Genomic DNA, 26,242 nt, shown 5'->3' on the forward strand with positions numbered 1-26,242 from the left:
TCCACGGTATCCGCCTCGGCCCTGCGCGGCGGAGCCTGAGCCTCGCCGAGCCTGCCGGACTGTCGGTCCCGGGCCGGGCGCGGCGAGACCCGGTGACCCGGCGGCCCGCCGGGCCGGGCGGTGCGGCCCGGCCCCGGCGCCGGTGCGGCGAGCCGCCTCCCGGCGAGAGGAGTCCGACGGGCCCGAGTGCCAGTGCGACGGTCCGACCGTCCCGACGATAGCCAGTACGGTACGGTCCTTTCAACCGTTGAACTGACGGCCCTGTGAACGGCGCCGCCGCCGGTCGAGGCCCGGGCGTTGGAGCGCCCGGCCCGGCGCCCGACCGGCGGCCGGGCCCGGCCGGAACTCCTCGGAGCCTCGGAGTGCCGAGGCCACTGGCAGTGGCCTGACATCTTTTGGAGAGCCTCGGAGGAGCCCTAAAAAAAACATTATGAGACATAAATATATTATATATATCAATCTTCTTTCACCCCTAGTAAACAAGTAGATAATGTTGGAAAAGAGAGGGGTGGGGTGAGCAGGGGTCGGATGGGCTGCCACCCGTTGCTGGTCGATCAGTATGGTATAGAATACTTTTTATTCATCATCCCGAGAAGACTCTTTTTCAACCAGCAATTAAACCGAATTAATAACTCTTTCGTAGTTTCATCTACGACCTACAAACATCTTTACAGCCTGTGATCGCAACTCACCATAGTACCCCTATGTTATATTTGATAAATAGGGGTGTGTTTCATTCTGCATTTAATATGTTGTTTTATATTTATAAAAGATATTGAATACCCACCCTTGGGATTAGCACCCCTTTCATCTCCTCCACCCACCCCAACCCATTCCTGTACCCCCGGCAGTCATTTAGCACCCTACCGCCCAGATACAAATCGAGCTCGACAGACTACCCAGGTCGTTTCACCCCACCACCCCTAGTCCGTCCCAGTCTCAACAAAAGTCGCAGGGTGACTACAACCCACCAATTTCAGCCATGACGCTTCATATACCAGGGTATACCTCTTACCTCAATTAAAGTCCAATTGACCTCCAATTCATTTTCCATATGCTATCATATCTCACTTTCTACAAATTAAACCCGCCTACCCCACCATACTGAATATCGCCTTCCGCACCCTAGGGTTACAGACCGTAACACAACCCATTGCCATGCAACATCTTGACTACCCACCGGGCATGTCCTATGAAAGTACCCACCCTTTTCACCAAGAGTACCCCACCGAAACCTCCGAATTCAGGACCCCCACCTCCCGGAGAGAACATTTTATCCCACACTTCCGGTATGACCAGGGATAAGTTGCCTACCCCTACCCTCAATATTTTGTATACACCCTGCTTTTCTGATCTCCAGTTACAGAAAAGTACCCCTAGTATTCTGTGAGTACCCCCTAGTCTGATCACCCCACCCCCTCAAATTCGATGCTTCCCGCCATCTGTCTCCCGCCCCCAATCCACGCCATCTCATCAGACTCGCTCGTCTCCTGCCCGCTGCTCCGCTACCTCCTCCTCTTCCTTCACTTCCATCCATACAAGATCTCCTGCTCTCTCCCTCTCCCCTCTGTTGGTCCCTTTCTCCCTCTCATCTCATCATTCAGCTCTCAGGCTCGTCCTGCTACGCCTGCGGAAGTGAGTAGGGAGCGTGGCGACGGCAGGGACGCAACAGGGTTACCCAGAGGACGATGAAGTAGACTTGCTCTCTGCAATTCTTTAACTGCTCTAGATCATTAAGAAAGTCGCCGTGTGGACACAGAAAGCATGTCGTTGAGATTTCTAGTCGTGTTTCTTGTGCTCGTCTTGGGGGGATGCTGGTCGGAAGCCGATGACCGGATCACGTGGATCGATGTCGGAAGGAAGGGAAACTGGAGCGACGAGACTTCTTGGAACACCATGAGGGTGCCTTCAATGCAAGATGCCGTGAGGATCCGCTCAGGCTTCGTCTACATCGACCGAGACCATGCCGTCACCTCCCTGGAGGTTGCAGGCGAGCAGGACAAGCCAGTGCACTTGGAAGTACCCTCAGCAGGGAAGCTGCTCGTGGACGGATCTTTGCGTTTTGAAAATGTGAATCTGGTCATCGACGGGACGGTGGAGGTAACGGGTGATGTGGATATCGGCACTGGGACAGAGATCAGTGGTGAGTCAAATCAGTTTTCAGCCTTTTGATTCGTTTGACATGATGTTGCAGGCAATGGGCTCTTTGTTGTGCACGGGAAGTTTGACACAGGAGATCTTCTCAAGCTGTTCAACTCCGGCGTGCAGATCAAGGTGCAACCTGGCAGACTGTTGTGGGCGCAAAGGCTATGGTTCGGGCACGCAGCGCATCTGATCATCTAGTGATGGTCATGATTTTTCTTTAGCTGTTTTTGTGTGAAAGCCCTGTGGGAGCATTCTTTTGTTGTTGTTTGGAAGTGTAATTTTAGTGATTCGGTAAACAAGCTCTGGAAAATGGCGTCAACTTTGGTCCAATCTTGTCCCAAAGATTTGTTTGGGAGAAAGATTGAGGTAGAGAGGTCTTCGGTATAAAGATGATGACACCGTAGAGAGCTTGGTACATACTTCCCATCACGGCTCAACGAAGTGCTCCTTTACGAGACGAGATCAGTTCTGTCATCACTTGCCAGCAGCATTCTGACCAACACAGTCAGCTGGAAAAAGAAGGGTAGGACAAGGCAAACCTGATCCGTGATGTTGCAGCAAGAGTTGGTCAGACACTGGTTGTCATCACACACTGCACAGGAAAATGAGTTGAGGGATTTGCGACAAGAATACTAGTCAACCGAGGTCAGCGCAGTTGGAAAGATTCTTGGACAGATGCTCAACCCTGAAACAAACATCACTTTCATTCCCATCACAAGTGCCAGTGACATGTCACCTTGCACAACCCGAGGAGGAGGGAAGGTGCGAGCAATCGGCTGCACTCTCGCACATGGAGATGATTTCGGTCTGGATAGTACTCGAGTGGATGTTGTTACTTGGATAACACGTCAGAGCCCCGCCGTAAGAGCCCAGCACAAGCTCACCTGTGAAGCAGCTGCTTGATTCTGTCAACAGTCGCCGTCACCTCATGGGTGGATGTCGTTTGCATCACGACGTGGACGGTGCAGAGAGCAGTGCTCTGCCAGCAACGCTCAATGCCTGGACAAGCTTGTCTCCCCCCCCCTCCTCCACACACACACACACACAACATCCTCCCTCCTGTCCATCCCCCCCCCTTTCCTCCGTCCCCCGCCCTCCTCCTTTCCGTCCTCTCCTTCATATCATCCCATCCTCCTCTTTCGCTTCCATCTCTCTTCTAGTCACCTGATTGAGCCGCCAGATGTGAAGCTCATGGACCTCGAGGACGCCCTCAACGCGTGAGAGAGATTCCTGCAACAGCGATGAGGCAGAGGAGGCGACCAGAAGACGCAAGTACATGCAGCGAGTCCACGTCTTGAATCTCCTCGCTTATGAGGGAAGGTGCCTGAAGCGAGTGTCATCAGCAACGACATGTCCACGACTCGATCCGTTGGCTCACCGTCTCCATGAGGATCAAGGCCGTATCTTTCACCAGCGGGATGGTTTGGACCAATATGATCGCCACCATTACCTGCAATGCCGGTATGAGGAGGAGGATCTAGAAGAGAGACGGGTCGACCAAGCTCGTGATCGGGTCTGCCATGAATCTGTAATCTCCCCATGATTTGGCATACTGCAGACAACTGGTCAGGAGCACGAAAACTGCCGAACACAGACTTACTTTGATCAAACTTGCGTTCAGGATGACAATCGCTGAGCCCAGCGCGTCTCCCATGACATGCAGGTACATGCTCCACTCGTTCATGTTCTGAAGGTTGTGTCACACCCTCCTCCACACTTTTCTTCCTCCTCATAACCGAATGGCCTTCGTGCGCATGTCCTTCACCAGAATTCGCATCTGAAGAATGATGATCGTGGTTGACAGAGTCTGCAGAAGAGGAGCAAGAAATAAGACATGATCTTGCGTTGAATATCATCACCATCTGAGTCAGAACTGCCATGGGCATGCATGTGGACATCGCCTTGAAGAATCTTTTCAGCTCCTGCCAACCTCCCCTCACTCTTCACCGCTGCCATGCGAGTGTCCATGAACTTTGCTCGACTTGTTGCCATGACTGTGCCCATGGCTATGAACGTGGTTGTGTCCTCCTCCTCCTGCACATTAAGCCATCATTCTTCCACCTGAAGCCTCGGCAAATCGAGGAGTTTACCGCCATGGCTGTGGCCGTGGCCTCCAAACACGCACATTCCCAGCAAATTGATCAACAAGCCGACAGTTCCAACAACGATGATCTGACGGAGCGGAGCACAGCAGTGAGCTCAATCAAGACGATCTGACTATCACTTACTTGATCCGCATTGTTTTCAAGATCTTCTGAATTTTCTCTTCCTGCAATCTAGCAATCAGAGGCATCTACCCCTTCTCCTCCAGCATCACCTAATCCAAACAATTTCTCAATGGCCTCAAGCGAAATTGTAAAGCAGACAGCCAAGAGGAAGCATCCGTTTGCTAGCGCCCCTGCCAGAGGTATATGGTGAGGAGAAAGACAGGTATCCGCAACACGTGCAGCATGACGAGATTGAACGTGTCTAACCAACAATCTCTGCTCGCTTCCATCCAAAAGACATGTCGTTGGTTCTCGACCTAGGGAATTCATTACAAAAACAAGGAGAGTGGAAACAGATCACCTTGTTGAGACTTTCGCGACCCAATACCCACACAAGATGGCAACAACATCAGTGAGCATGTGAAAAGCGTCGGCAAGCAAGGCAAGAGATCCACTCAGGACCCCAAAAACCTTGCGTGGAGAAAGTTAGCCGCACTCAATAGCACATGCAGCACAGTACCATCTCAGCTACGAGATAACAGGTCGACAGCACCAACATCGTCAGGAACTTCCTCGATGACTTCTCAGAGGCCTGCATCGGATGATCACATACAATGCATTGGAACATCTCCTCTCTACCATCTTGAGCTTCCAGGTTGAACCCAGATCGTTCTCAAGATCTCTTCTCCTCTTTGGGTTGAGCACTGAAAGAGAGTCAGCAATCTTACATTGACTGAGCAATGCATACCGAGAGCTACTTCGGGCGCATTGACCATGCCGTCCTGGTCCACACAATGCACCTCGTCGCCCAAGGCTCGCGACATGGCACCAGAGTGTGCATGGCCATGGCTGTGGCTGTGCTCTTGGCTGTGGCCGTGCTCTTGGCTGTGGCCGTGCTCATGGCTGTGGCCGTGCTCGTGGCTGTGGCCGTGCTCGTGGCTGTGGCCGTGCTCGTGGCCAACTCCTCCACGCGATTCGCCTCCACCATGCTCCTGAGATGTAGGCTGCTCTGTCTCTGCGAAGCTCACAATAAGATTTCCAAGTGGAGGTGTAGCTTTGGGAGATTAGGACCTTGATCTCGGTTTTTAGGTAAAAGCTGCTCCTTCATGCCCTGTCGTCCTCGTGGTTTCGGCATTTCTCTGTTGGGTGAAAGCAAAAGCAATCAATCAACATTTCGTGCAATTTGTAGCTGATAAGCATCATCACGGGTTGAATTCGCAAACACAAGAATCTATCATATGTCTAGGCACTATAATGTCTTGCATGTTACTAATACTCTTGATCCTCATTGTATCCACACAAAACGCTTGTTATCTTCGGGCAAGCTACACGCATCAGTTCGACTTGTCAAGATCAAGATGGCAAATCATCAAAGTTTCCATCTATTCCCTTCTAGATTGCATCAATCTTGTCGTCTCTTTCTTTCCTTCTCTTGGCTCATCTGCATCCCCTTCTCCTCGTTCTCCCTCCCACACCATCGCCGCTGCATTCCTCTAGCCGGATCGCTCTGAGGCGGATCTTCAACGTGACGGGTAGGGGTCCTTTCTATGGAATATCATGGGTAGGGTACATTCAGTAGGGGTAGTGTATACGCTCATTCAGTAGAGGAAGGTAGGGGTTGTGAAAGAATGTTGGGGTTGTCAGAGAATTGGGGGGTGGGGGTAATATTTTTGCCGAATAGATCAGGGGGTAGGGTAGTAGATGATTTTCCAGGGGTCAAATAGGGGGAAAGTGGGGTAGTAGACCATGTTCAGAGTTTGTGAGTGAGGAATAAGGGGGTGGGCTGGAGTAATGTTGAAAAAATTTATTAGTTGGGGGTGAGACAAAAATGAGGGGTTCTGGGATTGATGTATAAACTGATAGGGTACTAAGTCGGTATTTATCAGGGGTACTCAGAGTTGTCTCAGGGGTTCAGAGAGGATTTCAGGGGGTGGGGTGATCCATGCGACCCACCCCTCTTCAGTCGGCCGCTGTGTTACCCTCAGTGCAGCTCAGTTGCCGCTGCCCGGCCCGGCCCGGCCCGGCACCGGTTTCTGGGTCATAGCGGGGATGAGGGAGAATTTTGTCTCTGACATCATCCCAGCAGGAGCTTGCTGTTCTAATCTCCTCTCCCTCCTTCTCCTCTCCCTCCTTCTCGTCTCCCTCCTTCTCGTCTCCCTCCTTCTCGTCTCCCTCCTTCTCGTCTCCCTCCGTCTCCTCTCCCTCCGTCTCCTCTCCCTCCGTCTCCTCTCGTCTCCCTCCGTCTCCTCTCCCTCCGTCTCCTCTCCTCTCCCTCCCTCCTCCTTTTCTTCCAGCACAATCCTTGTTTTCCCTTCCATGTCCCTCCTTTTTGACCAAAAATGCCCTTATCAACTTGATCCTCATCATAAATTCTCCAACAACCTCCCCATATCGGCCTTGGATGTTATCCCATCAAACATTCCAACAATCTACAATGACTTCCTCGACATCAAGCCTTTGAGCGGGAGAATCCTTTGGATCCTTTCGAAGCACAACCCATCTTGGAGGAGTCAGTGAACCGGCGGTTGACTTGCTCATGCAGGATGTCATGGTTGTTTGGAGGCGAGCAAGTCGACTTGACTGCGGCAGAGCGTGCCATCTCCCAGCTCTCCAAGGACAAGGAAGCAGAGGAGGATCGAGTCGCACAGCTGAGAGAGGCGCTGAAACAAAAGAAGTCAGTGAACTCCTTGCACGCAGCCATGGCACCCATAACCTTACTTGCATTCTTGTGTCCTCTTTCCCTCCTCCTTCGATCTCTCTTTCCCTCCTCCCTCCCGTACACCATTGTTCACGAGAGCTCTCCTCTCCTCTCCTCTCCTCCTCCTCTCCTCTCCTCTCCTCTCCTCTCCTCCTCTTCTCCTCTCCTCTCCTCTCCTCTCCTCTCCTCCTCTTCTCCTCTCCTCCCCCCCTTCCCATCTTCGCCCCCCTCCTCTCAACCTTGAATCCCTCAATTGTTCGTTCCAACACCCCATCTGACCAACGCTGTAGGGAAGAAATCCTGCAACACGAGAGGGAGGTTGAAAATGCTGATTTTGAGGAGAAAACGTGAGTGCGTGTGGATTGTTGTGTTCCCGCTCACAGCAGAGTAGGGCGATGCAAACGCTGAAGGAAGCCGAAGCTCTTTACAAGGCCAAGGAGAGGGAATTGAGCGTTGTGCTCAAGAGGTTCGAACGAGCCTGTGCCGTGATGAAGATAAAGGTTCCTTGCTACATGATTTCTCGAGTGGTGACTTGGTTGTTACTTGGTATCAGGATCAAGCTCAGCGGCTCTCGGAAGTGATGGAGTCTGTTCACGACAACGTTCTCCCTCTCCCCCTTGTTCTGGCCGGACCAGCAGGAGTGGTCTGTGGTTGAGTCTCACCTTGATTGAATTGGGTGACTCGGCTCGAGCAGGGGAAAGCAACTCTCATCGCGAAGCTGTTTGACGAGTTCCCTGAGCGCATGGCGATCCCTGTCAGTCACACCTCAAGGGCTCCGCAGGAGGAGGAGAAGGACGGTGTTCAGTTCTGGTTCTCAGGTGAAAGCTCTGCTCTGCTCTGCTCTGCTCTGCTCTGCTCTGCTCTGCTCTGCTCTGCTCTGCTCTGCTCTGCTCTGCTCTGCTCTGCTCTGCTCTGCTCTGCTCTGCTCTGCTCTGCTCTGCTCTGCTCTGCTCCATGATTGCCGTTACTGACGCGAAGGCTGTCAGACCGTGAGCGAATGGAGAGGCAAGCGAAAGACGGCTTCTTCCTGGAGATCGTGGAGGTCGACGGGGATCTCTACGGCACTTCTGTCGATGCTGTCAACATGATCAGGAATGCTGGGAAAGTTGCTGTCATCCACCTGGACCTTGCAGGAGTCCAGCAGCTCAAGTCTTCAGGTGCTGTCAGATCTCGAGCCGCGCAAACTTGACGCTCCTCAGGCTACAAGTGTAAGATAGTGTGGATAACCCCACCCTCCCTCCAAGTGCTCTCCGATCGGCTGAAGGCTTCAGGGGTGGAGGAGACGGAAATTCGTGACTCGCTGAAGCAGGCAAAGGTCCCCTTCCTCCTCGTTTCTGCTCTGAGTCTCCGTAGGCTGCCGAGGATTTGGATGAGGCAGAGAAGTGTGGGAGCTCCCTGTTCGACGGCTTTCTCGTCAATGACAAATTGGAGGATACCTATAGCGCGCTGCGGGTAATGCTTCGCTGTTCCTTTGCTGCTCGTTCACGGGGCATGCAGCAAGTCTTCACGAGCGTAGCAAACATGCAGAACTTTGCGGAGGACATGTCTAAGGCTGAAGTGAAGCGAGCACCTCCTCCGGCTCTGAGGGTCTGAAAGTTTCAATTTTTGAAGGAGTCTGACTGATTTGGAACAGGCGAAAGAGAATGGTTCTCGTGCTTGTCTTGCTGCTAGTGGAATCGTGAACTCACAATATTGAGCAGGTGACGACGGATCATCATCGTTGCTCTCCATGAAGGTGAAGTTCAATGTTCACATGGCTGATCTTGACCTGTTACAGCTACAAGACATCCTTCAGAGCCCCGGGCTCATCAACAAGGTAGTGGAAGAAGCGAGAACTCACGCACTTTGACGCTCATTGCAGTTGCGCGATCATCTCTCAGAGTTTGGAGGCTCAGGACCCAACCCGATCCCCCGCCTCAGATGAGGCAACGATGAGAACAAGCGTGTGAATGAGTGTGAGACAACATTTGAAATCTAGTAGATTCATTTACCGCTGATTCTAAATTCTCCAAGAAATTGCTTACACACCCAAGTAATAAGAACGAGAGCAAAGTTAAAATTTCAGTTTGCGATATCTCCCGTTACGCACGAAACAACAACCCCCGACATCTGCGATGTATGCCGGAGGTTTTCTCGTGGCACCGCACGGACTAGTCCGTTTACTTCCTGCGGTAGAAGTAGTCCCACTGACGACGAGCGCGGCGCCAGTCATCGTACGAGGCCTGAGCGTTGGCGAGGTAGTAGGCGTCCTGAGCCTTCATGTAGTAGAAGCGAGCAGTCTTGTTGAAGTCTGCCGCCTGAGCGTACAACGCAGCCGCGTGCTTTCCGTAGAGTTGCTCAAGCATCGCCTGCCAGTTGATATCAGATCGAGTCGTCATGAAGTTCAGAGTTGTTGTCTTCTACTATTTCTTCTACGAAGATCGCAACACGTAATCCCATTCCATTGCAAGCTAAGCCAAGATATCCACGTCACCATCGTGCGGACCCACCATCTGAAGAATGCATTGGACTAACACAGAGAACATGAATAGCTACAATATCTTGAAGTAGTGATCTTCATACCAGGCATGAAACAGAAAATCATTGAAAAATGCAGGGCAATCCCAATCTAACGAGAAAAATCTTTTCCAAGACCGAAGAGGCACGTGGGATGCACATCATCGAAATCGACACCAAGATATGCCAGTGATATAATATTTGAGACAGCAGAATATTCATGTAAAGATTTCATGTGGTATTACTGTGTTGCACACATTGGATCATGAAACAACCATATTCTGTTTTTCGTGCACTCCTTCACGACACACAACATGGGACGGAGTCTAGAAACATCACAATCCATCCAGCAGCGCAATGACAACAACATTCATGCCTAAGATAACAAGTACTTTGGCATCGGATGAATGTCAAGAAGAACAAGTTCGGTCACAGGGCTTTTATCGCCCTAGACAAGAACGCGGCAATAACATATGCCTTGTTCAAGGAGTCGATACCTACCAAACCATCCTGTCTTGTTGTCTACTTCCCTCTTATGCCAGCACAGCATTCATCTTCTTGTCTAGGATCGTCTCATTCTACTTCTTGCGCTCGCATCATCGCGAGACACCCTTCCTCGCACTCCCTTCTCGCGCCATTCTTCGCGTCTATTCCACCAAGAGCCAACCTGAAGAGTCAGCCTATAAAAATATTTTTCATTTTGTACTGTGAGAAGTGACTCTATTTTTTGATATACAAATTCCGCTTTACTTACAAATTTTGTACGGCTCCAAATTGGTACGGTGGGTAAACTAAAAATCCAAATGGTGTGATCAATTTGCCCTGTGCTGCTGCTATGCCCAAAGTTGAGGCGGACTTCAAGGCTTGAGTTATTCAGGGACTCAGCGGCCGGGCTGCGCCCGGGCCAGCAACTCACTCAGTGACTGACTCAGTGAGTCAGTTCAATCATGGCCGCCCGGCAGGATTTCACCGGTCTTTGTACTAGTTCAATGATAGTCACTACGGAGTACTTCATCATCGGAGTTGCCGCACATTGGAAAGTTCATCCGACACTGTAATCATACCGTGCCATGATAGATGGTCTACATGGCATCATTCATTTCAAACCGTTGAGGCCCCTCAAGCCAACCTCTAAGATCTTGCACTCTACCATCACAAGACACTTGGCCATGTGCAGTCTCGCGCTTGACGCGTCCTCAGGCAGATCGGCCTGCCATCACACCAACTTGCGTCAGCATCGGCTCTTCACAACAGGCACGATCCTTCTCTTACCTTCAGCTTTCTCTTCCTCTCCTCCAAGATGTTGCTTCCAATGTCAAGGTTGTGCGGTTTCAAAACCAATGGTAAATCCTCACAGTACTTCCCCAGCAAGCTCCTCCAGCTCATCTCCTCCTCATCCTCTTCCTCCTCTTCCTCAACATCATCATCCTGCCTTTCTTCCTCTCCCTCATTCGTCGACTCCTTTTTGTCTCTTTCTTTCTCTCCTTCAGTCCTCTCGCGCTCCTTCTCAGGTGCTGGGAGGATCCCCCGATCGTTTAGTTCGTCGAGCGACCGATCAACCAACGCCTGCAAGTCTGTCCCTGCTATCCTCTCCCCAACTTCCAACAGCTGAAGCCCCAACAGTAGGGAGAGCATCTGAGCATCGTCGTCAGAGAAACGTTGCCCAAGGAGCTGAAGCAGCTCGTTGCAAGTCTGACACAAGTCCAACCATCGCTCTCTGCCCAGCGACAGGACATGTACCGCAAGTAGAAGCTCCTCCAGCCCTCTTGCTACCTCCTTCTTCCGCTTCTTCCCATCATACTCCACGGACAGCTGAATGGTGAACACATCCTCCAGTCCGTCCCAGGGTGAGGAAGCGATCACTGACCACTGGTCGAGCATCCGAAACTTCTCCTCCAGCAGCACATGGCCTACAAAAGATTCAAACAGCAACCTCAGCCTCCTGTCCATCACCTTGCAGGTGCTTCCGGATCAGCTCGCAGTCCACTGAGACCGTGTCCTCTTCGCAAGGGATCGGGTCGACCTTCTTGCTCATCGGCTGCTTCACAAAGCCATACCTGAGAACCTGCGTCACCAGCAGCATGCGGGGTAATGGTAGTGCAGGTCTCAACTACCGGTAGATGAGGTCAGCAACCCCTAGATCCCCGTAAGACTGATAGATCTCCTTTCCTGGCCGGATGGACTTGACGGCCGTGCCCACCACCTGCTTTCCCTTCTGCCGAAACTCCACGTCAGGCTCGTCGTCGTGGTTTCCCATGTCCACGAACGAGACCTGCTGCTGCGATCAGAGCGTGTCCGACATCGACCACGTTACCGCACCATGGACACGCCGAACCAGGGGTTGGCGTGGCTGATGGAAGTAGCACATGCATGGAGATAGGTGTCAAAAGTCCATCCTTCTCCCAGCGGCTCCACGGCCTCTTGGTACTCTCTTCTCATCCTCCCCAACTTCCTTCGGCTCACAAGCTCCAGCTCCGTCCCCTCAAGCCACTGCTGCTCATCCTCCTTCCATGCCCAGCACACATCAACCGAGAGGGGTAGAGTACGGATCTTGTCGTAGTACTTCGAGCTGGGCCCCAGCCTTCTCTCTCGCATCAAGGCTAGTGCGAGGTGCACTTGGGAATCGGTCTCAATATCCGTTGCAAATCCCTCCTCTCCGCAGAAGCAAGCATCCTTTGGAACTTTACAGATAACAGTGCCGCTGCTGATCTTCTTCTCCCTGCTCATCATCCCCCAACCATCTCTCAAGTAGGTTGGAACATCCTCGTTGTCGGAGATCTTCCTCCCCGGGTATCGGATCTCCACCAGATCTTTGTTCCACCATGCTCCCGTTGAATCCAGCCATTCACTGAATCTGTCTCTCATCTCTCTTCCAAGAGGATTACCACCTACTTCTCCCTCACTGCAGGATCGTTTGGGCTCGCTCCCTCCATCGAACTTTATGCCACTCATCCTCCTCCACCTTCGTCCGGTGGAATGTGCCGCACACGTCTGGCACAGCAGGAGCAGAGCAAGGGCAGCAGAGCTGGAAGGAATCCTTCAAGGCTGTATCCAGAGTAGATCAAACAACTTCACCCATCAACCTGACGATCTCACAAACGCTTCCTCTTGCTCCTTTACCCTGCTTCCCTTTGCCTCCCTTCCGTCCCTCCATTGCCGGGCACGTGACATCCGGCCATCTTCAGTGCCGGCTCGGCCCGGGCCTTGGACTGGTCCTGTGTAGGTCTGAGGGCGACTTGCTGCTATTTTCGGTTCGTTTTTAAATACAAGAAAATAAAATATTGTACAATCTCTGGATGCTTGACTGATTTTAATAAGAGTATCTGTACTGAATGAAGATACTCAATATCTCATAAAAGCAATATAGGTGGATTATGGTACTTCCATTATATATACTGTTTTTAAAGTGTTGGTGGAATGCAGCGCCAGCGATGGCGAAGACAGGGGTGGGGAACAAGAGGTGGTGTTGAATTGGGACGGGGTAGTGGAAGATTACAGCTTCGATGAGGGGTGGTATATGGGGCACTTCTGACGATTTATGAGGGGTGAAGAAGATCCCCTTGATGTTCAATGGGGTAGGGGGTGAGAAGATAAAAAAAAAATCGCCAGGAATAGATCAGAGGGGATAAGAGGAGGGCGAAGGCAAGGGCCAATCACAAGACAGGTGAGACGAGAAAATGCTCTTTGTAGATGATATGCCACTGTGTATGAACCTGAGACAAACAAAACCTGGACTGATGGGAGATTGAAATAAGATGAATTGTTGTTCATCGTCAATTTTGCTTCTAATGTTCTATATGTATGAAGTGATGATTTCCGTCTATGCATGCATTCATAAACGTGCCGTGGATTGACAAATGCTTTTGCAGCAATGTTCCAGCTCCTCTTTGACCTCGGTGACTACGCTACCACCTACCGCGCCACCCGCGATGCCTACTTGAAGGCTGCCAACGAGCTCAAGCTCGCCACCGGCCCCTACAAGGCTGCCCGTGACGCCTACGTTGCTGGCACTGCCACCTACACCAAGTCCCTCTACGAGTAAAAATCGGAACTGGATATGTAATAAATGGCTGTTATTTTTTATGAGTTGTGCTATCTGTTGGTTTGAGCCATCCATTTCTAGTAACGAGATTGGCAAGCCATATCATTTCTTGTTGGTTTTCGACATTGACTTCGTTCTGTCGCAAGAATGAACTCAACTTGATTAGTTGAGGTGAAGTGATTTTACCTGGGTGCTGGAGTTGCTCTCCCAAGAGTGTGCCCACAAATGAATAGCATGGACATCAGCGTGATAGTCCTGCGATGGGCCGTCATGTGGTACAGATGATGGTTGAGTTGAACCGTCTTCAGGTCGATGGTTTGCCAGTTCTTCTCAAAATCCCCATGGTTGTTAGGCAGGGAATAGAAATACCTGCAACAAGGGAGCATGCGAAAAGAAGAGAAATCAAAATCAGAATCACCTCACTGGAAGGACAATCCACTCCAAATCATCGACTCCATGAGGCTTATGAAGCTTCTCCTTCCATGCCGATATCATCATTCTCGTAAAGTATCCAGGGCCTGTCTGCCGGTCAAGTTTGAAAGAATTGACAAACTTTGTTCCTGTTTTGCAAATCGTCTCGTTTCCAGAGGAAAGAGCCTGTGGGAAAGCACAAGAACAAGATTAACATCACGAATTGTCCGAATCATCAAGAGCATTACGCAAAGGAGTCTGTCACTAGGCATACTCGTGCTACTGTGAAGCTTTTCCAAACACCTCTATGAGTGAAGGTGTTACGGAACTAAGTGCCACAAGGGCAACACCTTGAGCAGTGGGTGCTGGGGAGCAGAGCCTGATAGCAACACTGAGAAAAGTGGCAGAGGCCGATCATTTCCTTACCTATCAACCCGTTGTTTACCTCGATATGTCCTACGTTCGATAGCCCTGCAAAGAAGGCAACCCCGGTCTCTGGGGTACGATATGAACGCAGTCAAGCCTTTTTCACAGGCTCCGCACCCAATATGTCGTGGAAGCTACGAATACACTTGAAGTCAACATCAACGTAAACCCCCCCAAATCTTCATGAAGACCATAGTTCAGGGAAACAGAACAAACCAAGAGAGCCGATTGACCTGTTCAACACCTCCAGTCGCAAGATATCGCTCTTCTCACCATAGTTTGAGGCACTCGCATAACTTGATCCACGTAAGTCATCGTGCGTTCAGCGTTTCTCACAGAAAAACCTGCCAGCACTGTCCATGGGATTGGATGAAAATTCCTGGAGAATCATGTATCGTCATGTCACGAAAAATGCACCTGCTGCAAACCTGAGCGATCGACTCGTCATCCCACAGGTAATGCTTCCATCCCTCTTGAGCAGGATGCAGCAATATCCACTCCTGTCATATCATCAGGGCACAAGGCTTTTTTTCGTTCAGCAGTAGCACATCTCGAAGAGATTGGAACTTTCCAGGAAGCTTTCCCCCAATCCAGATATGATGGATGATCCTTGGGATCCTGGCCATCCTTTTACAACCCTACATGTCATCAAGGACCGTTTACCTCTCTTCGCATCCCTCGCTCTTGTTCCCAGTTCCTCTGAACCTTGGCACGAAGTTCTCTGAGTACCTGACAGGAGCACACTCAATCCAACTTGAGTGAAGGATCTGATGCAAAATAAGAACCTTTCGATGCACGATTGGATCCATTCAGAATCATCCGAGCCCCACACTCCATACCGCAGATCCCTGCTTCTGTTCCAATGGTAAAAGAACAGTGTTTCAGCATGTCAGTTTCTTCATACGCGTCTATGTTTCTATGTTCCGATTGTTCTCTTTACCCTTCTACCTCCCCTCGCCAGATCCTTAACTCATCAAAAACTTCAATCGAATCCTCATCGTCCCATGATCTGCTTCTTCCTCTCATAGCTGAGCTGCACTTCCCAACCCCGTCCTGATTCTGCATCATGCTTGCCCGCTCTTTCCTCTGTTTCCTCCGCACCCGTCTCCTCTCCCCGTCTCTCACCTCCCTCCACATCCTCCGTGCATGAAGTCCTCCATTAGCCGCAATGTATCGAGCCCGCCCCAGCATTTAATGGCTCCGTCCTTCCGGTACCCACCTCATTGAAAGCCAATCACCCGATTGCCTACCACCTCTGCTACCACCCGTTCTACTCTCCACCCCTGCTAAATGTACCCCCACCCTGAAATCTTCGAGCATTTGAGGGTTTCGTGCAGGATTTCGGCCTATATCTTCCAATATCAAAGGGATACCCACCTACCTCCTAGTCTTCTACCCCTCCCTTTCCAGGATACTACCCCCGCTGCTTCCACCACTGCTGTTTCTCCTACCGACCCCGAACCCCGAACCCGACCCATTCAGGGTCCTTCAGTACCCCTCTGTTTCATCGCACCCCTTCCTCAACCGGAATGTATGAGTACCCCACCCCTTCAAACGAAATATCTTTTCTAAGAACGCGAAATTGATCAAAATACCGGTACTTTTCAATCTAATTAAACGGGTATAGAGGACACTTCAAGTCCAACTACCCCAATTTCACAACCCCACACTTCTAGTTTTAAACGATAGGAGGGACCCTACCTGTATTGTGAACATCATTTAACCCCACCCCTCGACATATACCCCTTCTTAAGACTTTGTCCACCCTACCTTCTGGCAAACGATACCGACACTGCCATGGAATGCACCCTGGCAATTCTCCTCCCTTCCTCCTCCCGCAGTCTCCCCCCGTGTCCTCCCTTTCCTCCCTCCCATAATCGTCGCACATTCATGAATATTACTTCAGATGCTCCATTGTCTTCCTCGCTATGAGCCTTCTTTTGCGCTCCTACTTCACTTCAGATCCTCCTTTGTTTCATGGTGGTACGAGATATTGTGTAAAACATGTGTTGAAGGAGATGATCGAAGCATGGTTTCACGTTGCATTCAATATTTTTCCAGATGAAAGAACTTGTTTGCTGCAGTAGTATAGTACAGAATGCTTCGAACCTTACAAAGTGCTCGACCTAAAAGATAATGGCGCTCGCTGGGAACCCACTGGTCGTTTGACAGGGCATGTTCTTGCTGTGGTTCAGTGGGTGTCTCGCTGTGTTGATCTTTGTAACAATCTTGATGTTTCACTCCGAACACCTCCGCACATCTTTGGTTTCACATACAAGAATATGCATTGTGACAGAATGTTTGCTGGTTCCACCCAGAAGATTTTCTTCTGTGCTGACTGCTATTCTGATTGTCACTGTTTTTTTTTTCAGGTTGCTTTCTGTTTGTTTAGTGTCCAACCATCAGTCTAGTCATCATGGCGCCGGCGCCCAAGATGTAATCATGAAACATCAGAGTTGATTCAACCCGCATGTTCTGAGATTTCAGAAACCCTGAAATCCGAAACCATCGGCCGTCGGCTTTTCCTTCAAGATGAGTCAAAACTTGGAGGAGATCTCAGGGAAAATATCCTCGTTTTGGGAAAGCTTACTATGCTGTCAAGCGAATTCTTCGACCACGAGGCATGATCCAGCCGTTGGCATGTCAAAATTTGTCTGTTGTGACCAGCACTTCTAGGATGATCCGGACGACTCCCAGCATGCGTGGGATGAAGCATCCGACCACCACCAACCAGCAGCCGCAGGGAGGCGTCGGGATCGTTTTCTTACAGGTAAGGAGGACTTGCTCGTTGCTCCTTCGACCCTGTTGCAATTCAACTACTGATCCCGCCATGACATTTCGCTGCATTTGCTGTTACGCTGCTTGCTGCACATGTCGAAATTTGCACTGCATGTCGTGTTTCAGGATTTCGCCACTCATGTTGATTTCCTACAGGATCACAGGCAGGATCTTTACGTTCACTTCTTGGTGGAGAATGGACCAGCGCATCTCAGCGGAGTGATTTCTCCTGGTGAGAGTCCGACGTCGAGAGTGAGGGGGCGGCTCATGACAAGTGGAAGGCGATGAACTGCGTAGCATTGATTCTCGACACATCCAAGAGGAGGGCACGGACCTGTCGGTGAGCATCTCTGTGCTACTGGGTGTCTCTGCTTATCACATGACACGTGCTACTGGGCAGATGCTTTCTGGCCCTCATGGATCATTTGTCACGCTGAGTTTCCGGCGCAAGTCAATCGATCGTAATCGTGCAAAATGTATTGGAGCAGGAAGAACTGACTCTGTGTAGATGTGAACTCAAGCGAGGATTATTATGTGCAGCTTATCCGTGATGCCAACTACTACCCTGATGTTCTTGCAGTGCCACCAGAAGATGAGAAAGTTTTGGTGAGCATCCCGGAATTTCAATTCCGGCAGCCTAGTTTCACTGATATCCCCTTTAGGTCTAATCCTCTTGGCGACATCGCATTACAGTGTAATCGAATCGACGCCCTCAAATAAGGAAATGTAATTTGGTGCTTAAATGAATTCATCTCAACTGTCATTCAACAAATCTCTAGAGGTCCTCTGATCAAATGACAACGCACAACCTCACAATGAAAAATAGTTTTGTTTTTAACACTGTATTAACAGAAAAACTGTTAACGTTACTTGTTTACCAGGGGCGGTTGTCGAGGTCAGAGTTCCACGACGGCCAGGTGCCGTTGAAGGCGAGCGGGAGCTGCTCGTGGTGCTGGTACTCTTGGCGCCACATCCAAAGGGTCTGGAACATCTTTCAACTGCAACAGGATAGTCAGTCATCTTGTAGAACAACCAACAGAAGTTTCTTGTGGAACGACGAACAGTTGCCACATTTCATATCTCTCAAGAATAATTTCATCATCCAGAAAACGCACAGAATCTATTCAACATACAAAACACGATGTTTCTGAATCATTCCTGTACACAACAGCACACTGTCTTCACATCACAGCATCGTAAAGCCACAATTCCAAGAACGTGGTATGCGGTCACATACCTGCTGTTGATACTGTCTCCTCCTCCGCGGTCCCTCTTTCCCTACTGTTCTATTCTGGGCACCTCCCCCTCCAAAAAAAATTAAGACCCCTACCCTTCTTTTAATTCTGATTTGGATGGGTAGCCAATGCACTATTCAGGAGCACCCCACCCCATCCGCTGTATATATCTCGTTAATGAATGGGCACCGGTACTAGGTTATACACCCCATTTTTTTCTGTTTGAAGAGGGGGTGAAACATGAGATCCCAATTTAGAACGACGACCTGAATCCCACTTTTGAACTAAATTTCCAAACTTTACACGTATATTTCAAAAATATAGGAACATTTTTGTATGTCACTGGTCACAACCCGCCTCAGCAGTCTCAAACTTGAAAAGGCAGCACCATGCCATGAAAACAGCATTCACTGTCAGTGACTGGCGGGCCCTGGCTCGGAGGCTCTGCCGCCCGGCCTAGTCAAGTCCGACCCGCCAGCGCAGAGCACGGTGTATCCGTACTCGGGCCGTGTGACGGTGACTGACTGTCCCCGCCCGGCGCGCAGTGGCCCGTGGCAAGCGGCGCCCCGGCCGGGCGGCCCCCGCGGGGGCTAACTGACACGGGCCTCAGTGTACTGACTGGCCTGAGTGCAGTGCGAACGTGCCGCACACAGCCTGGCAGGCTGCAACTTGAAGCCCCAGTGACTCAGGCTGACGGTCACTTGCTGAGTCACCGGGGGGGCAAGGTGCCACTACGGTGGCAGTGAGCCTGTGCGCCCAGTGCATTACGTAATGTTCGCGCCCCGGCGTGCGCCGCCGGGGCCGCGCCCGGGCCGCAGCCGGGGGGTAACGGGCCTCAGTGGCGTCCGGCGGGACTCACAGAGTCTGAGTCAGCCGCTCCGACCGTGCCGGGTCGGAGGCTCCGGATGATGGGTCACCGGGCCGGGCCCGCGCGGCGGCGGCCGGGGAGTCCGGGGGCCCGGACGTCCGGCCGGCCGCCGCCCGTCGGAGCGACTGCCCCGATGGGGCCGGCCGCTATCCGGCGGCCCGCGGGGTCAACCGTTGAACGGAACTTGGGGGCGCGGCTTATCAGCACGCTGGCCCGCGGCCGCGCGCCCGGCCGGGCCGGCCGGGCCCCGGGCCCCCGCCGAACTTCGTTCCGCCGCCAGAACCAAGCCTGGAGTCCGATCCCGGGCGGGGCCCCGCGACGGTGCGAGTCCGGAAACTTGCCCGAGAGCCCGGCGCGGCCGGGTCCGTGGCGGCCCGCCGGGCCGCGCTCGGCAGCCTGGGCCCGGCCGCCGGGCCCGGCCGCCTCAGCCTCCGCCGTGACAGGCTGAGTCAGCGGACCGTGGTCACCGGAGCCTGGCAGGCTCCCCCGGGCCGGGCCCAGGCTCCGGGAGCCTCCGCGGACCAAGCTGGCTCGGGCACTGCTGGGTTGATGACTTGAAGTTTACTGAGGTATCAGGGAGGTCACGAGTCAACTTGAAGGTACTTGGACAAGAGCCTCTTGGCTTCGACGTGGTTGGGGTTGTAGCGACGAACTCGCAGAAAGTAGCCGATGGCCTCCTGCTCGCTAACTTCAGCCGCACAGGAGGAGGAAGACAGGACATGGTGATGGCGGCAGCTTGGAGGACCGGGACAAGGGCAGGAGGGTACCGAGAGGGAGGAGGGAGGAGGTGGGAGGGAGGAGAGGGAGGAGACCTCAAGACGATCTTGTTTCATCAGGCAGACGCCCAAGTTGTGCATGGCGTCGACGAAGTGCCTGCAAGAGGGGGATGGGGCGATAAATCAAAAGAGGTAGAAAAAAGGCAGTTGATAAGTTGGAACAGGAACGAAGGAGAAGTGAGGGGACCAAGAAGAGAGAAGAGGAGAGAGAAGGGGAGGAAGTGAAGAGAGGAGAGGGGATGAAGGGAGAAGAGGGGAGGGGAGGAGTGACGAAAACCTGTTGATGCGAATTGCATTGCGGAAGAACAGCTCAGCCTCTTCCTGTAGTCCGAGAGTCAGAGGAGGGAGGAAGAGTTGAAGCGAAAGAGCCAAGGGAGAATGTGGCAAATGCAAGCCGTGGAAAGGAAGAAGCAGCGAGATGAGAGAGGAGGAGGGAGAGAGGGGTGGCGAGGAGAAGCAGAGGACGAGGAGAGGATGGGCAGCAAGACGAGGGGCTGTTAGGATACCTGTCTTCCGACTTTGCCAGCAGCGAGTCCATACCAATAGTAAGAGATCGGGTTGAGGGGATCGAGAGAGATGATGTCACTGTAATCCATCGTGAGGGGAGAAAGGAGGGAGGGAGAGGGAGGGAGGGAGAGGGAGGGAGGGAGGGAGGGAGGAGGGAGAGAAGGGAGGAGAGGAGGGAGGGAAGGAGAGGAGTGAGTGAGTGAGTGAGTGAGTGAGTGAGTGAGTGAGGCAGCGGAGCGAGGGAGGGAGGGAGGGAGAGGAGGGAGATTTTCTCTTGTCTCACCGATGAGCCTGCAGCGCGTCCTCATGCATGCCAAGGCCATGGAGGGCCTGGCGGAAAGAAAATCAGAATCGAGGAGGATGAGGGATGGGAAGGAGAAGGAGAAGGCGGAGAAGGGGCAGGCAAAAAAGAGGGAGAGGGGTAGGAAAACGTTCAGGTTGTGGAAAGAAAGGAGGAGGAGGGGGCAGGAGCAGGAGCAGGGGCAGGGGCAGGTGTAGGAAAGACAGGAGGGGAAGTAGCCAGGAACAGACCTGTCCCATGTTAAAGTAGAAATCCACACGATCGGGAAAGAAGTCGACGGCCTGCGTTGGAGTGAGGTGGAGAAGGTGTGTGGAAGAGAGACCTGGTCGAAGACAAGAAACGCCTTCTCGTAATCTTGTTTGGCAAGAGAGTTGAGTCCTAGGTTGTGGAGCCCGTTGATGTGCTCAGGTTTCGCTTTCACTGCAAACTGTTGGATCTCTGTGTGAGCAAAGACAGGATTCTGAGAAGCAAGACCAATGGACGAGGAAAAGAGAAAATGATGACAACACATTAGGATGTGAATCGAAGAAGATGTTGTTTGATTGAGAATTCTTACATCCAACTGTTCTTCAGCCTTTTCATATTGACCAGCACGGTTGTAAAAGGCACCTGGTAACATGGAGTCAGCGCATCTGAGTCATGGTATCGTTCATCACCGAGGTCGTTGTAAGCGTCGAAGTAGTTTGGTTGCAGTCTTGAAGCTTCCAAAAGATGTTTGACCCCTAGGAAGAGATGAGATGAGATGAGATGAGATGAGATGAGATGAGATGAGATGAGATGAGATGAGATGAGATGAGATGATTTCAAAGGTCATATCACCAATATCAATTCGTTTGACGTCGTTGATGATGATATTTCCGTAGCTGAAGTGATTGGTCATACTCAACACAAGGAGACGAAAGAAGAACAGAATACAATAAAACAGAATACACAGAATACAACAAAACAGGTGTTGAAACGATATCATTACCCGTAATGAGCTTTCGGGTTTGTTGGGTTGTCTCGAATCATTGCACCATAAAACGCTTCTCGGTGCCTCCTGTCACAACACAACACATCACAAATATCACAACTCCTCGTTGTATCACCAGTCTCTGTTTCTAATCAAAGTTCGAATCCCATACGCCACGGTGATGAACAAACAGATTCGTTGAGCTCTTGAACGAAACAAGTCCATCAACACAGAACGATCCCCTGCTTCAGCTCCTCCTTTCATCTTGACTTCCTCTTCTTCCTCCTCCTCCTCCTCTCTACCCCCCATCCGGTGGATAGCGAGGGAGAGCAGGATACAGAAACCGAGGGAAGGAGCATACAGAACGCGCTCTGCGATAACGAAACCGACAGGAAAGAAAAGGTTTGAGCTGGGAAGGAAAGGAGCGACGATGAGGCTGAGGGACATGATGGCCGAGATGTCCTTCCTCCTCACAAACAGAAGCACAGCGACTGAACTCAACAACAGAAACGAACACCAGAAGAGAACCGTCAGCAAGTTCCTCGCATCGTGCAGGTCATGGATAAGGGGTACGGTGAAGTGTGAGTAATCGGCTTTGAGCACTAGGGGAAACATCAAAAGCTCTGCATTCTTGTACAGCAGGAAATTCCACGTGAGCAGTCGAACCAGCCAACCTCGCTCTCCCCTTACAAACCTGCAAGCCTTGACGTCACTTCGACTTCTTCCTCCTCCTCCTCCTCCTCCTACCTAGCCGGGTTCTCAACCTGGAGGAAGTTTGGCCGGCAAGCAGCTTCCGAATAGACGCCAGGGGCGACCGTCCCAGCCGCGTCCCAAGCAGAGATGTTGGGGTCACCCTTGAGCTTGAAGACAGGAATGCAGGGCCCGTTCAGCTCCTTCCTCCACTGGAAGATGAGGAGGAAGCTGCACAAGATACACACCAGCCGCAGCACTCCGAGCGATGCCTCTTGAAGCTTTCCCGCCTCGTGGGCCCCTCCTGCCCCCGCTTGTACTCCCGCTCCCGCTCCTCTCCCCTCCCCGGACTCTTGGCCATGCCTCGCAGGAAGAGAGTCGTCTGTACTACCTGCAGCACCAGAATTTCCAGCATGCTCCTCCTTGGGCTCCCTTCCGTCCCCGTCTTCCTTCTCCTCCTCCTCCTCCTCCTCCTCTCCTGCCTTCTGCACGGCATCGTCCCGCTTCTCCTTTGCCTCTGTCCTCTTCAGCATCAAGCTCAGCATCGATCGATCTCTGACTAGCTCATACACCACGTTGACCCCGAAGACAGTGATGCTCTGCTCCTTGAACAGCATCCCGCAGAATGCAAGAGCGATGGAGCAGCAAGTCCACAGGAGCACGAGGACCAAGTTGACCAGGACGAAGCGGGAGGGCAACGTTGTGGACCTGACATGGCAGAGGAACGAGAGAAGGAACATGATTGCACTGAGCATCTCGCCTCTGCTCACGATTGAGCTCACGGCGTCTGTGTGGATGGGGTGCGTTGCAAAGAGAGCACACGCCCAGAAGCTCTCGCTCCTCCTCCTCCTCCTCCCCAGCACAATCCTCGTCACAGGGTAGAGCAGGAGGGTGACTATACCATGAAGCACTACGTTCACTGAGTGGAACTGAACCTCGTCCCATCGCCTCCCTGCCAGCAGGTAGCTCAATCTGAAGCTGAGGATCGTCAGAGGGCGGAAACTCTTGTGGCTCTGCCACTCCTCCATGGGAGTTCCCCAGAAGTCGCTCTTGAAGACTTTCTCCAATGGTGTGCTGGGAAGAACATCCTTGTTCTCCATGACGGCGATGATGTCATCGAAGACGAACTCGCCATGAAGGGAGTTAAGGTACACTGAGCCCGCTAGGAAGAACAGCAAGAGGAAGGCCGTGATTGGCATGCTCATCAGTAGTTGGCAAGCTATCTTGTCGTATCCAGCTCACGATGTCTCTCCCAGTCAGAACATGCCATGCTTCTAACGCAATTGAGTGGTTGGGAAAGCGCTGGAATCTTGTCTTGGGCAGCCGGCACAACTTCACATCTCGCAGTGCTTCTCCTCCTCTCCTCCTCCTCCTCCCTCCTCCTCCTCCTCCCTCCTCCTCCTCTCTTCTTCCTTGTATCTCCTCCCTCCTCCTCCTCCTCCTCCTCCCTCCTCCTCTCTTCTTTCTTGTATCTCCTCCCTCCTCCTCCTCCCCTTCCTTCGCTACTCCTTCATGATGCCCTTGCGCCGCATGCTAGCTAGCATCGGGATACTTGAGGGTTCATCTACTAGTCGGTTAAAATAAGACCTTTCTGTGCCTTCGGGGTAATTTTAAGAGCTATGAGCTTATTTTAAGTCAAATCTTGATGGCTGGCTCCCCTCTCTATGGAAATAGCGACAAACAGAGGAGCAGGAGCAGAAGCAGGAAGAGCAGAGGCAGGCAGGCAAGCAGGCAGGCAGGCAGGCAGGCAGGCAGGCAGGCAGGCAGGCAGGCAGGCAGGCAGGCAGGCAGGCAGGCAGGCAGGCAGGCAGGCAGGCAGGCAGGCAGGCAGGCAGGCAGGCAGGCAGGCAGGCAGGCAGGCAGGCAGGCAGGCAGGCAGGCAGGCAGGCAGGCAGGCAGGCAGGCAGGCAGGCAGGCAGGCAGGCAGGCAGGCAGGCAGGGTGAAGGAGGGAGAGGGAGGGAGGGAGAGGGAGGGGAATATCTGAGAGATCAGGAGAGGAGCAAGCTGCGGCTTACAACGAAACGTCTCATCTGATGCTTCGGTCTCCAGGGCTCCACATGATCTCCTTGAACGTCTGTTGTCGTGTTCGTCCTCGCTCGGCACAGCAGGACACGGACAAGTCAACCGCAGATGCACAGGGAAGGGATCACATTCAGCATGCGATGTTGGAGGAGGAAAAACTCAAGGCCAGTTTGCCATCTGGACGACGGCGAGGGCAGAAGGGCGAGCAGCAGAGGGAGTTTGACCCGAAGCAGGTAGTTGATTGTTCTCTCTCTCTCTCTCTCTCTCTTTCTCTCCGCATCAGAACCATCCCCTCTCTCCTCTCTGAACCTGCTCTGGTCCGTTTCCTCGTCGAGTGAGTTGGCTGATTGCATTTCAGGTGAATGCTGCATGCAGGGGGCTTGTCGCGCAGAAGTCTGTGATGGAGATCGAAAGACAGGAAGAGAAGGAAGAGGAAGGGCTGGAGGAGAAGACGACAGAGGAGCAAGAGATGAAACAAAAGGAGAATCTTGCTTCGAGCAAACAGCACGAGCCATGGTGGCGATCGCAGATTTGTTTGCAGATCAGCAACGCAAAGCAGGAGGGGGAGGAGAGGGAGAGGAGGAAAACCGTTGCCATGATGCTGGCCGATGCTGAGCAGCGGAGGAGGATTGCAGAGGTGCAGGCGTATGAAATGGAGGACGAGGAGGAGAGGCTGCGGAGGAGAGAGTTTGCGAGGTTGACCGAGGTAGAGGAGCTGCACAAAATCATCAGGGAGGAGTTGATGGTGAGGAGGAAGGAGGGGGAGGAGAGGGAGAGGAACAGGCAGAAGGTGATCAAGGCACTGCGGGCAGAGGAAGGAAGAATGATAACGGATCGTCTCACGCTACGGGAGGTGGAGCAAGGAAGGATTGATCCGCGGGCTGGGAAAGTAAGGGCTCTAATCGATGAGAGCCAAGCTCGAGCGCTGGGGAAGAGGAAGCAAAGAGCACTTTTCCTCGCTGGCCTCAGACTTCACGTGCAGTACGTGCGGGCGATGGAGGAGAGGGAGAGAGGGAAGGAAGGGAGGGGGAGGGGAGAGGGTCATGGGGGAGAGGGGAGCAAGGAGCAAGGATACAGGAGGACGGGAGTCGACCAGGCGATCTTCGAGATGTACATGCGAGATTGTCTCGACATGCGAGCACTGAGCTGTAAGAAAACTTGACTGATGATGGAGAGTTTGAGAGGGCGTTGGCGGTTTTTGGGGTAATGGAGGATGGGGCGAGGAGGGCGAGCGGGGTAAGGGGGGGGTATGTTGGATAATGGAGGATAGGGGAGGAGGAGGAGGAGAAGGAAGTGGTGGTTGACGAGGACAGGAACGGACGAGGGGGAGGGGGAGGAGGAGGAGGAGGAGAGTTTGGTGTTAGTGTTTGCGATGGGTCTTTTGTTGGAGTGACTGGCTGGTGATCAGGGAAGAAGGAGGCGAGGCAGCAGGGCAGCCGATGGAAGGAGGAGGGGATGAGCCTGCTGGATGGCTCATCGGTCTTGAGCGGGGATGTGGCCTCCCTCCGAAGTTTCGGAGATCCTGACAGCTCGAGAGGATCGATTGGGCTGATGATGACCTAGGGGGGATATGAAGAGAGAGAGAGAGAGGGAGAGGGAGAGGAGGAGGAAGAGAGGGTGCTGGTGGCAGTGATACAGAGTTGTAGAGTCTTGGCTTCTTCACGTGTGGTTTATTCATCTTGCTCTT

General features: G+C 52.4%; 10 protein-coding genes across 10 annotated transcripts; 5 read left to right on the forward strand and 5 right to left on the reverse strand.

The window, feature by feature from the left end:
• Positions 1–1,910: 1,910 nt before the first annotated feature.
• On the forward strand, positions 1,911–2,361 carry GUITHDRAFT_153373 (hypothetical protein; the record flags this gene model as incomplete). The annotated part of the gene is made up of 2 exons (XM_005830094.1): positions 1,911–2,143; positions 2,195–2,361. Coding segments are annotated over 2 exons (382 nt in total), but the record flags the coding sequence as incomplete, so codon positions are not given.
• Positions 2,362–2,877: 516 nt separating this feature from the next.
• On the reverse strand, positions 2,878–5,340 carry GUITHDRAFT_140741 (hypothetical protein; the record flags this gene model as incomplete). The annotated part of the gene is made up of 18 exons (XM_005830095.1): positions 2,878–2,980; positions 3,030–3,124; positions 3,310–3,375; positions 3,422–3,469; positions 3,524–3,595; positions 3,644–3,697; positions 3,746–3,832; positions 3,911–3,952; positions 4,093–4,179; positions 4,207–4,317; positions 4,374–4,414; positions 4,463–4,543; positions 4,620–4,669; positions 4,714–4,823; positions 4,873–4,944; positions 4,992–5,056; positions 5,101–5,134; positions 5,182–5,340. The coding sequence occupies 18 exons, from the start codon at positions 5,338–5,340 to the stop codon at positions 2,878–2,880; spliced, it is 1,377 nt and encodes a 458-aa protein (XP_005830152.1).
• Positions 5,341–7,744: 2,404 nt separating this feature from the next.
• On the forward strand, positions 7,745–8,341 carry GUITHDRAFT_57789 (hypothetical protein; the record flags this gene model as incomplete). The annotated part of the gene is made up of 3 exons (XM_005830096.1): positions 7,745–7,860; positions 8,029–8,207; positions 8,250–8,341. Coding segments are annotated over 3 exons (387 nt in total), but the record flags the coding sequence as incomplete, so codon positions are not given.
• An 868-nt stretch (positions 8,342–9,209) lies between these two features.
• On the reverse strand, positions 9,210–9,489 carry GUITHDRAFT_110901 (hypothetical protein; the record flags this gene model as incomplete). Its single annotated transcript, XM_005830097.1, has 2 exons — positions 9,210–9,398; positions 9,454–9,489. The coding sequence occupies 2 exons, from the start codon at positions 9,487–9,489 to the stop codon at positions 9,210–9,212; spliced, it is 225 nt and encodes a 74-aa protein (XP_005830154.1).
• A 2,167-nt stretch (positions 9,490–11,656) lies between these two features.
• Positions 11,657–12,141, reverse strand: GUITHDRAFT_73393 (hypothetical protein; the record flags this gene model as incomplete). The annotated part of the gene is made up of 2 exons (XM_005830098.1): positions 11,657–11,818; positions 11,866–12,141. The coding sequence occupies 2 exons, from the start codon at positions 12,139–12,141 to the stop codon at positions 11,657–11,659; spliced, it is 438 nt and encodes a 145-aa protein (XP_005830155.1).
• A 1,271-nt stretch (positions 12,142–13,412) lies between these two features.
• Positions 13,413–13,627, forward strand: GUITHDRAFT_153377 (hypothetical protein). Its single transcript, XM_005830099.1, has one exon. It carries the CDS (start codon positions 13,418–13,420, stop codon positions 13,586–13,588), a length of 171 nt encoding a protein of 56 aa, XP_005830156.1. The 5' UTR covers positions 13,413–13,417; the 3' UTR covers positions 13,589–13,627.
• A 63-nt stretch (positions 13,628–13,690) lies between these two features.
• GUITHDRAFT_110904 (hypothetical protein) lies at positions 13,691–15,493 on the reverse strand (the record flags this gene model as incomplete). The annotated part of the gene is made up of 14 exons (XM_005830100.1): positions 13,691–13,724; positions 13,775–13,957; positions 14,007–14,185; positions 14,248–14,281; positions 14,324–14,378; positions 14,426–14,470; positions 14,543–14,604; positions 14,659–14,721; positions 14,770–14,804; positions 14,854–14,925; positions 14,974–15,043; positions 15,089–15,154; positions 15,211–15,279; positions 15,366–15,493. The coding sequence occupies 14 exons, from the start codon at positions 15,491–15,493 to the stop codon at positions 13,691–13,693; spliced, it is 1,095 nt and encodes a 364-aa protein (XP_005830157.1).
• A 1,609-nt stretch (positions 15,494–17,102) lies between these two features.
• GUITHDRAFT_110905 (hypothetical protein) lies at positions 17,103–17,871 on the forward strand (the record flags this gene model as incomplete). The annotated part of the gene is made up of 6 exons (XM_005830101.1): positions 17,103–17,195; positions 17,360–17,435; positions 17,485–17,543; positions 17,604–17,664; positions 17,712–17,809; positions 17,866–17,871. The coding sequence occupies 6 exons, from the start codon at positions 17,103–17,105 to the stop codon at positions 17,869–17,871; spliced, it is 393 nt and encodes a 130-aa protein (XP_005830158.1).
• A 2,016-nt stretch (positions 17,872–19,887) lies between these two features.
• GUITHDRAFT_110906 (hypothetical protein) lies at positions 19,888–23,737 on the reverse strand (the record flags this gene model as incomplete). The annotated part of the gene is made up of 13 exons (XM_005830102.1): positions 19,888–19,983; positions 20,119–20,179; positions 20,360–20,403; positions 20,589–20,667; positions 20,873–20,919; positions 21,121–21,171; positions 21,213–21,350; positions 21,447–21,499; positions 21,547–21,612; positions 21,710–21,753; positions 21,861–21,929; positions 21,979–22,536; positions 22,590–23,737. 13 exons carry the CDS (start codon positions 23,735–23,737, stop codon positions 19,888–19,890), a joined length of 2,454 nt encoding a protein of 817 aa, XP_005830159.1.
• An 829-nt stretch (positions 23,738–24,566) lies between these two features.
• GUITHDRAFT_110907 (hypothetical protein) lies at positions 24,567–26,118 on the forward strand (the record flags this gene model as incomplete). The annotated part of the gene is made up of 3 exons (XM_005830103.1): positions 24,567–24,788; positions 24,914–25,703; positions 25,964–26,118. The coding sequence occupies 3 exons, from the start codon at positions 24,567–24,569 to the stop codon at positions 26,116–26,118; spliced, it is 1,167 nt and encodes a 388-aa protein (XP_005830160.1).
• Positions 26,119–26,242: the final 124 nt, after the last annotated feature.

This window comes from Guillardia theta, assembly GCF_000315625.1.
Source record: "Guillardia theta CCMP2712 unplaced genomic scaffold GUITHscaffold_48, whole genome shotgun sequence".
Taxonomy (NCBI): domain Eukaryota; class Cryptophyceae; order Pyrenomonadales; family Geminigeraceae; genus Guillardia; species Guillardia theta.

What these genes read in the sequence shown, in the direction of transcription:
- GUITHDRAFT_153377 (XM_005830099.1), top strand. Translation starts at nt 13,418, where the DNA reads ATGTTCCAGCTCCTCTTTGACCTCGGTGACTACGCTACCACCTACCGC.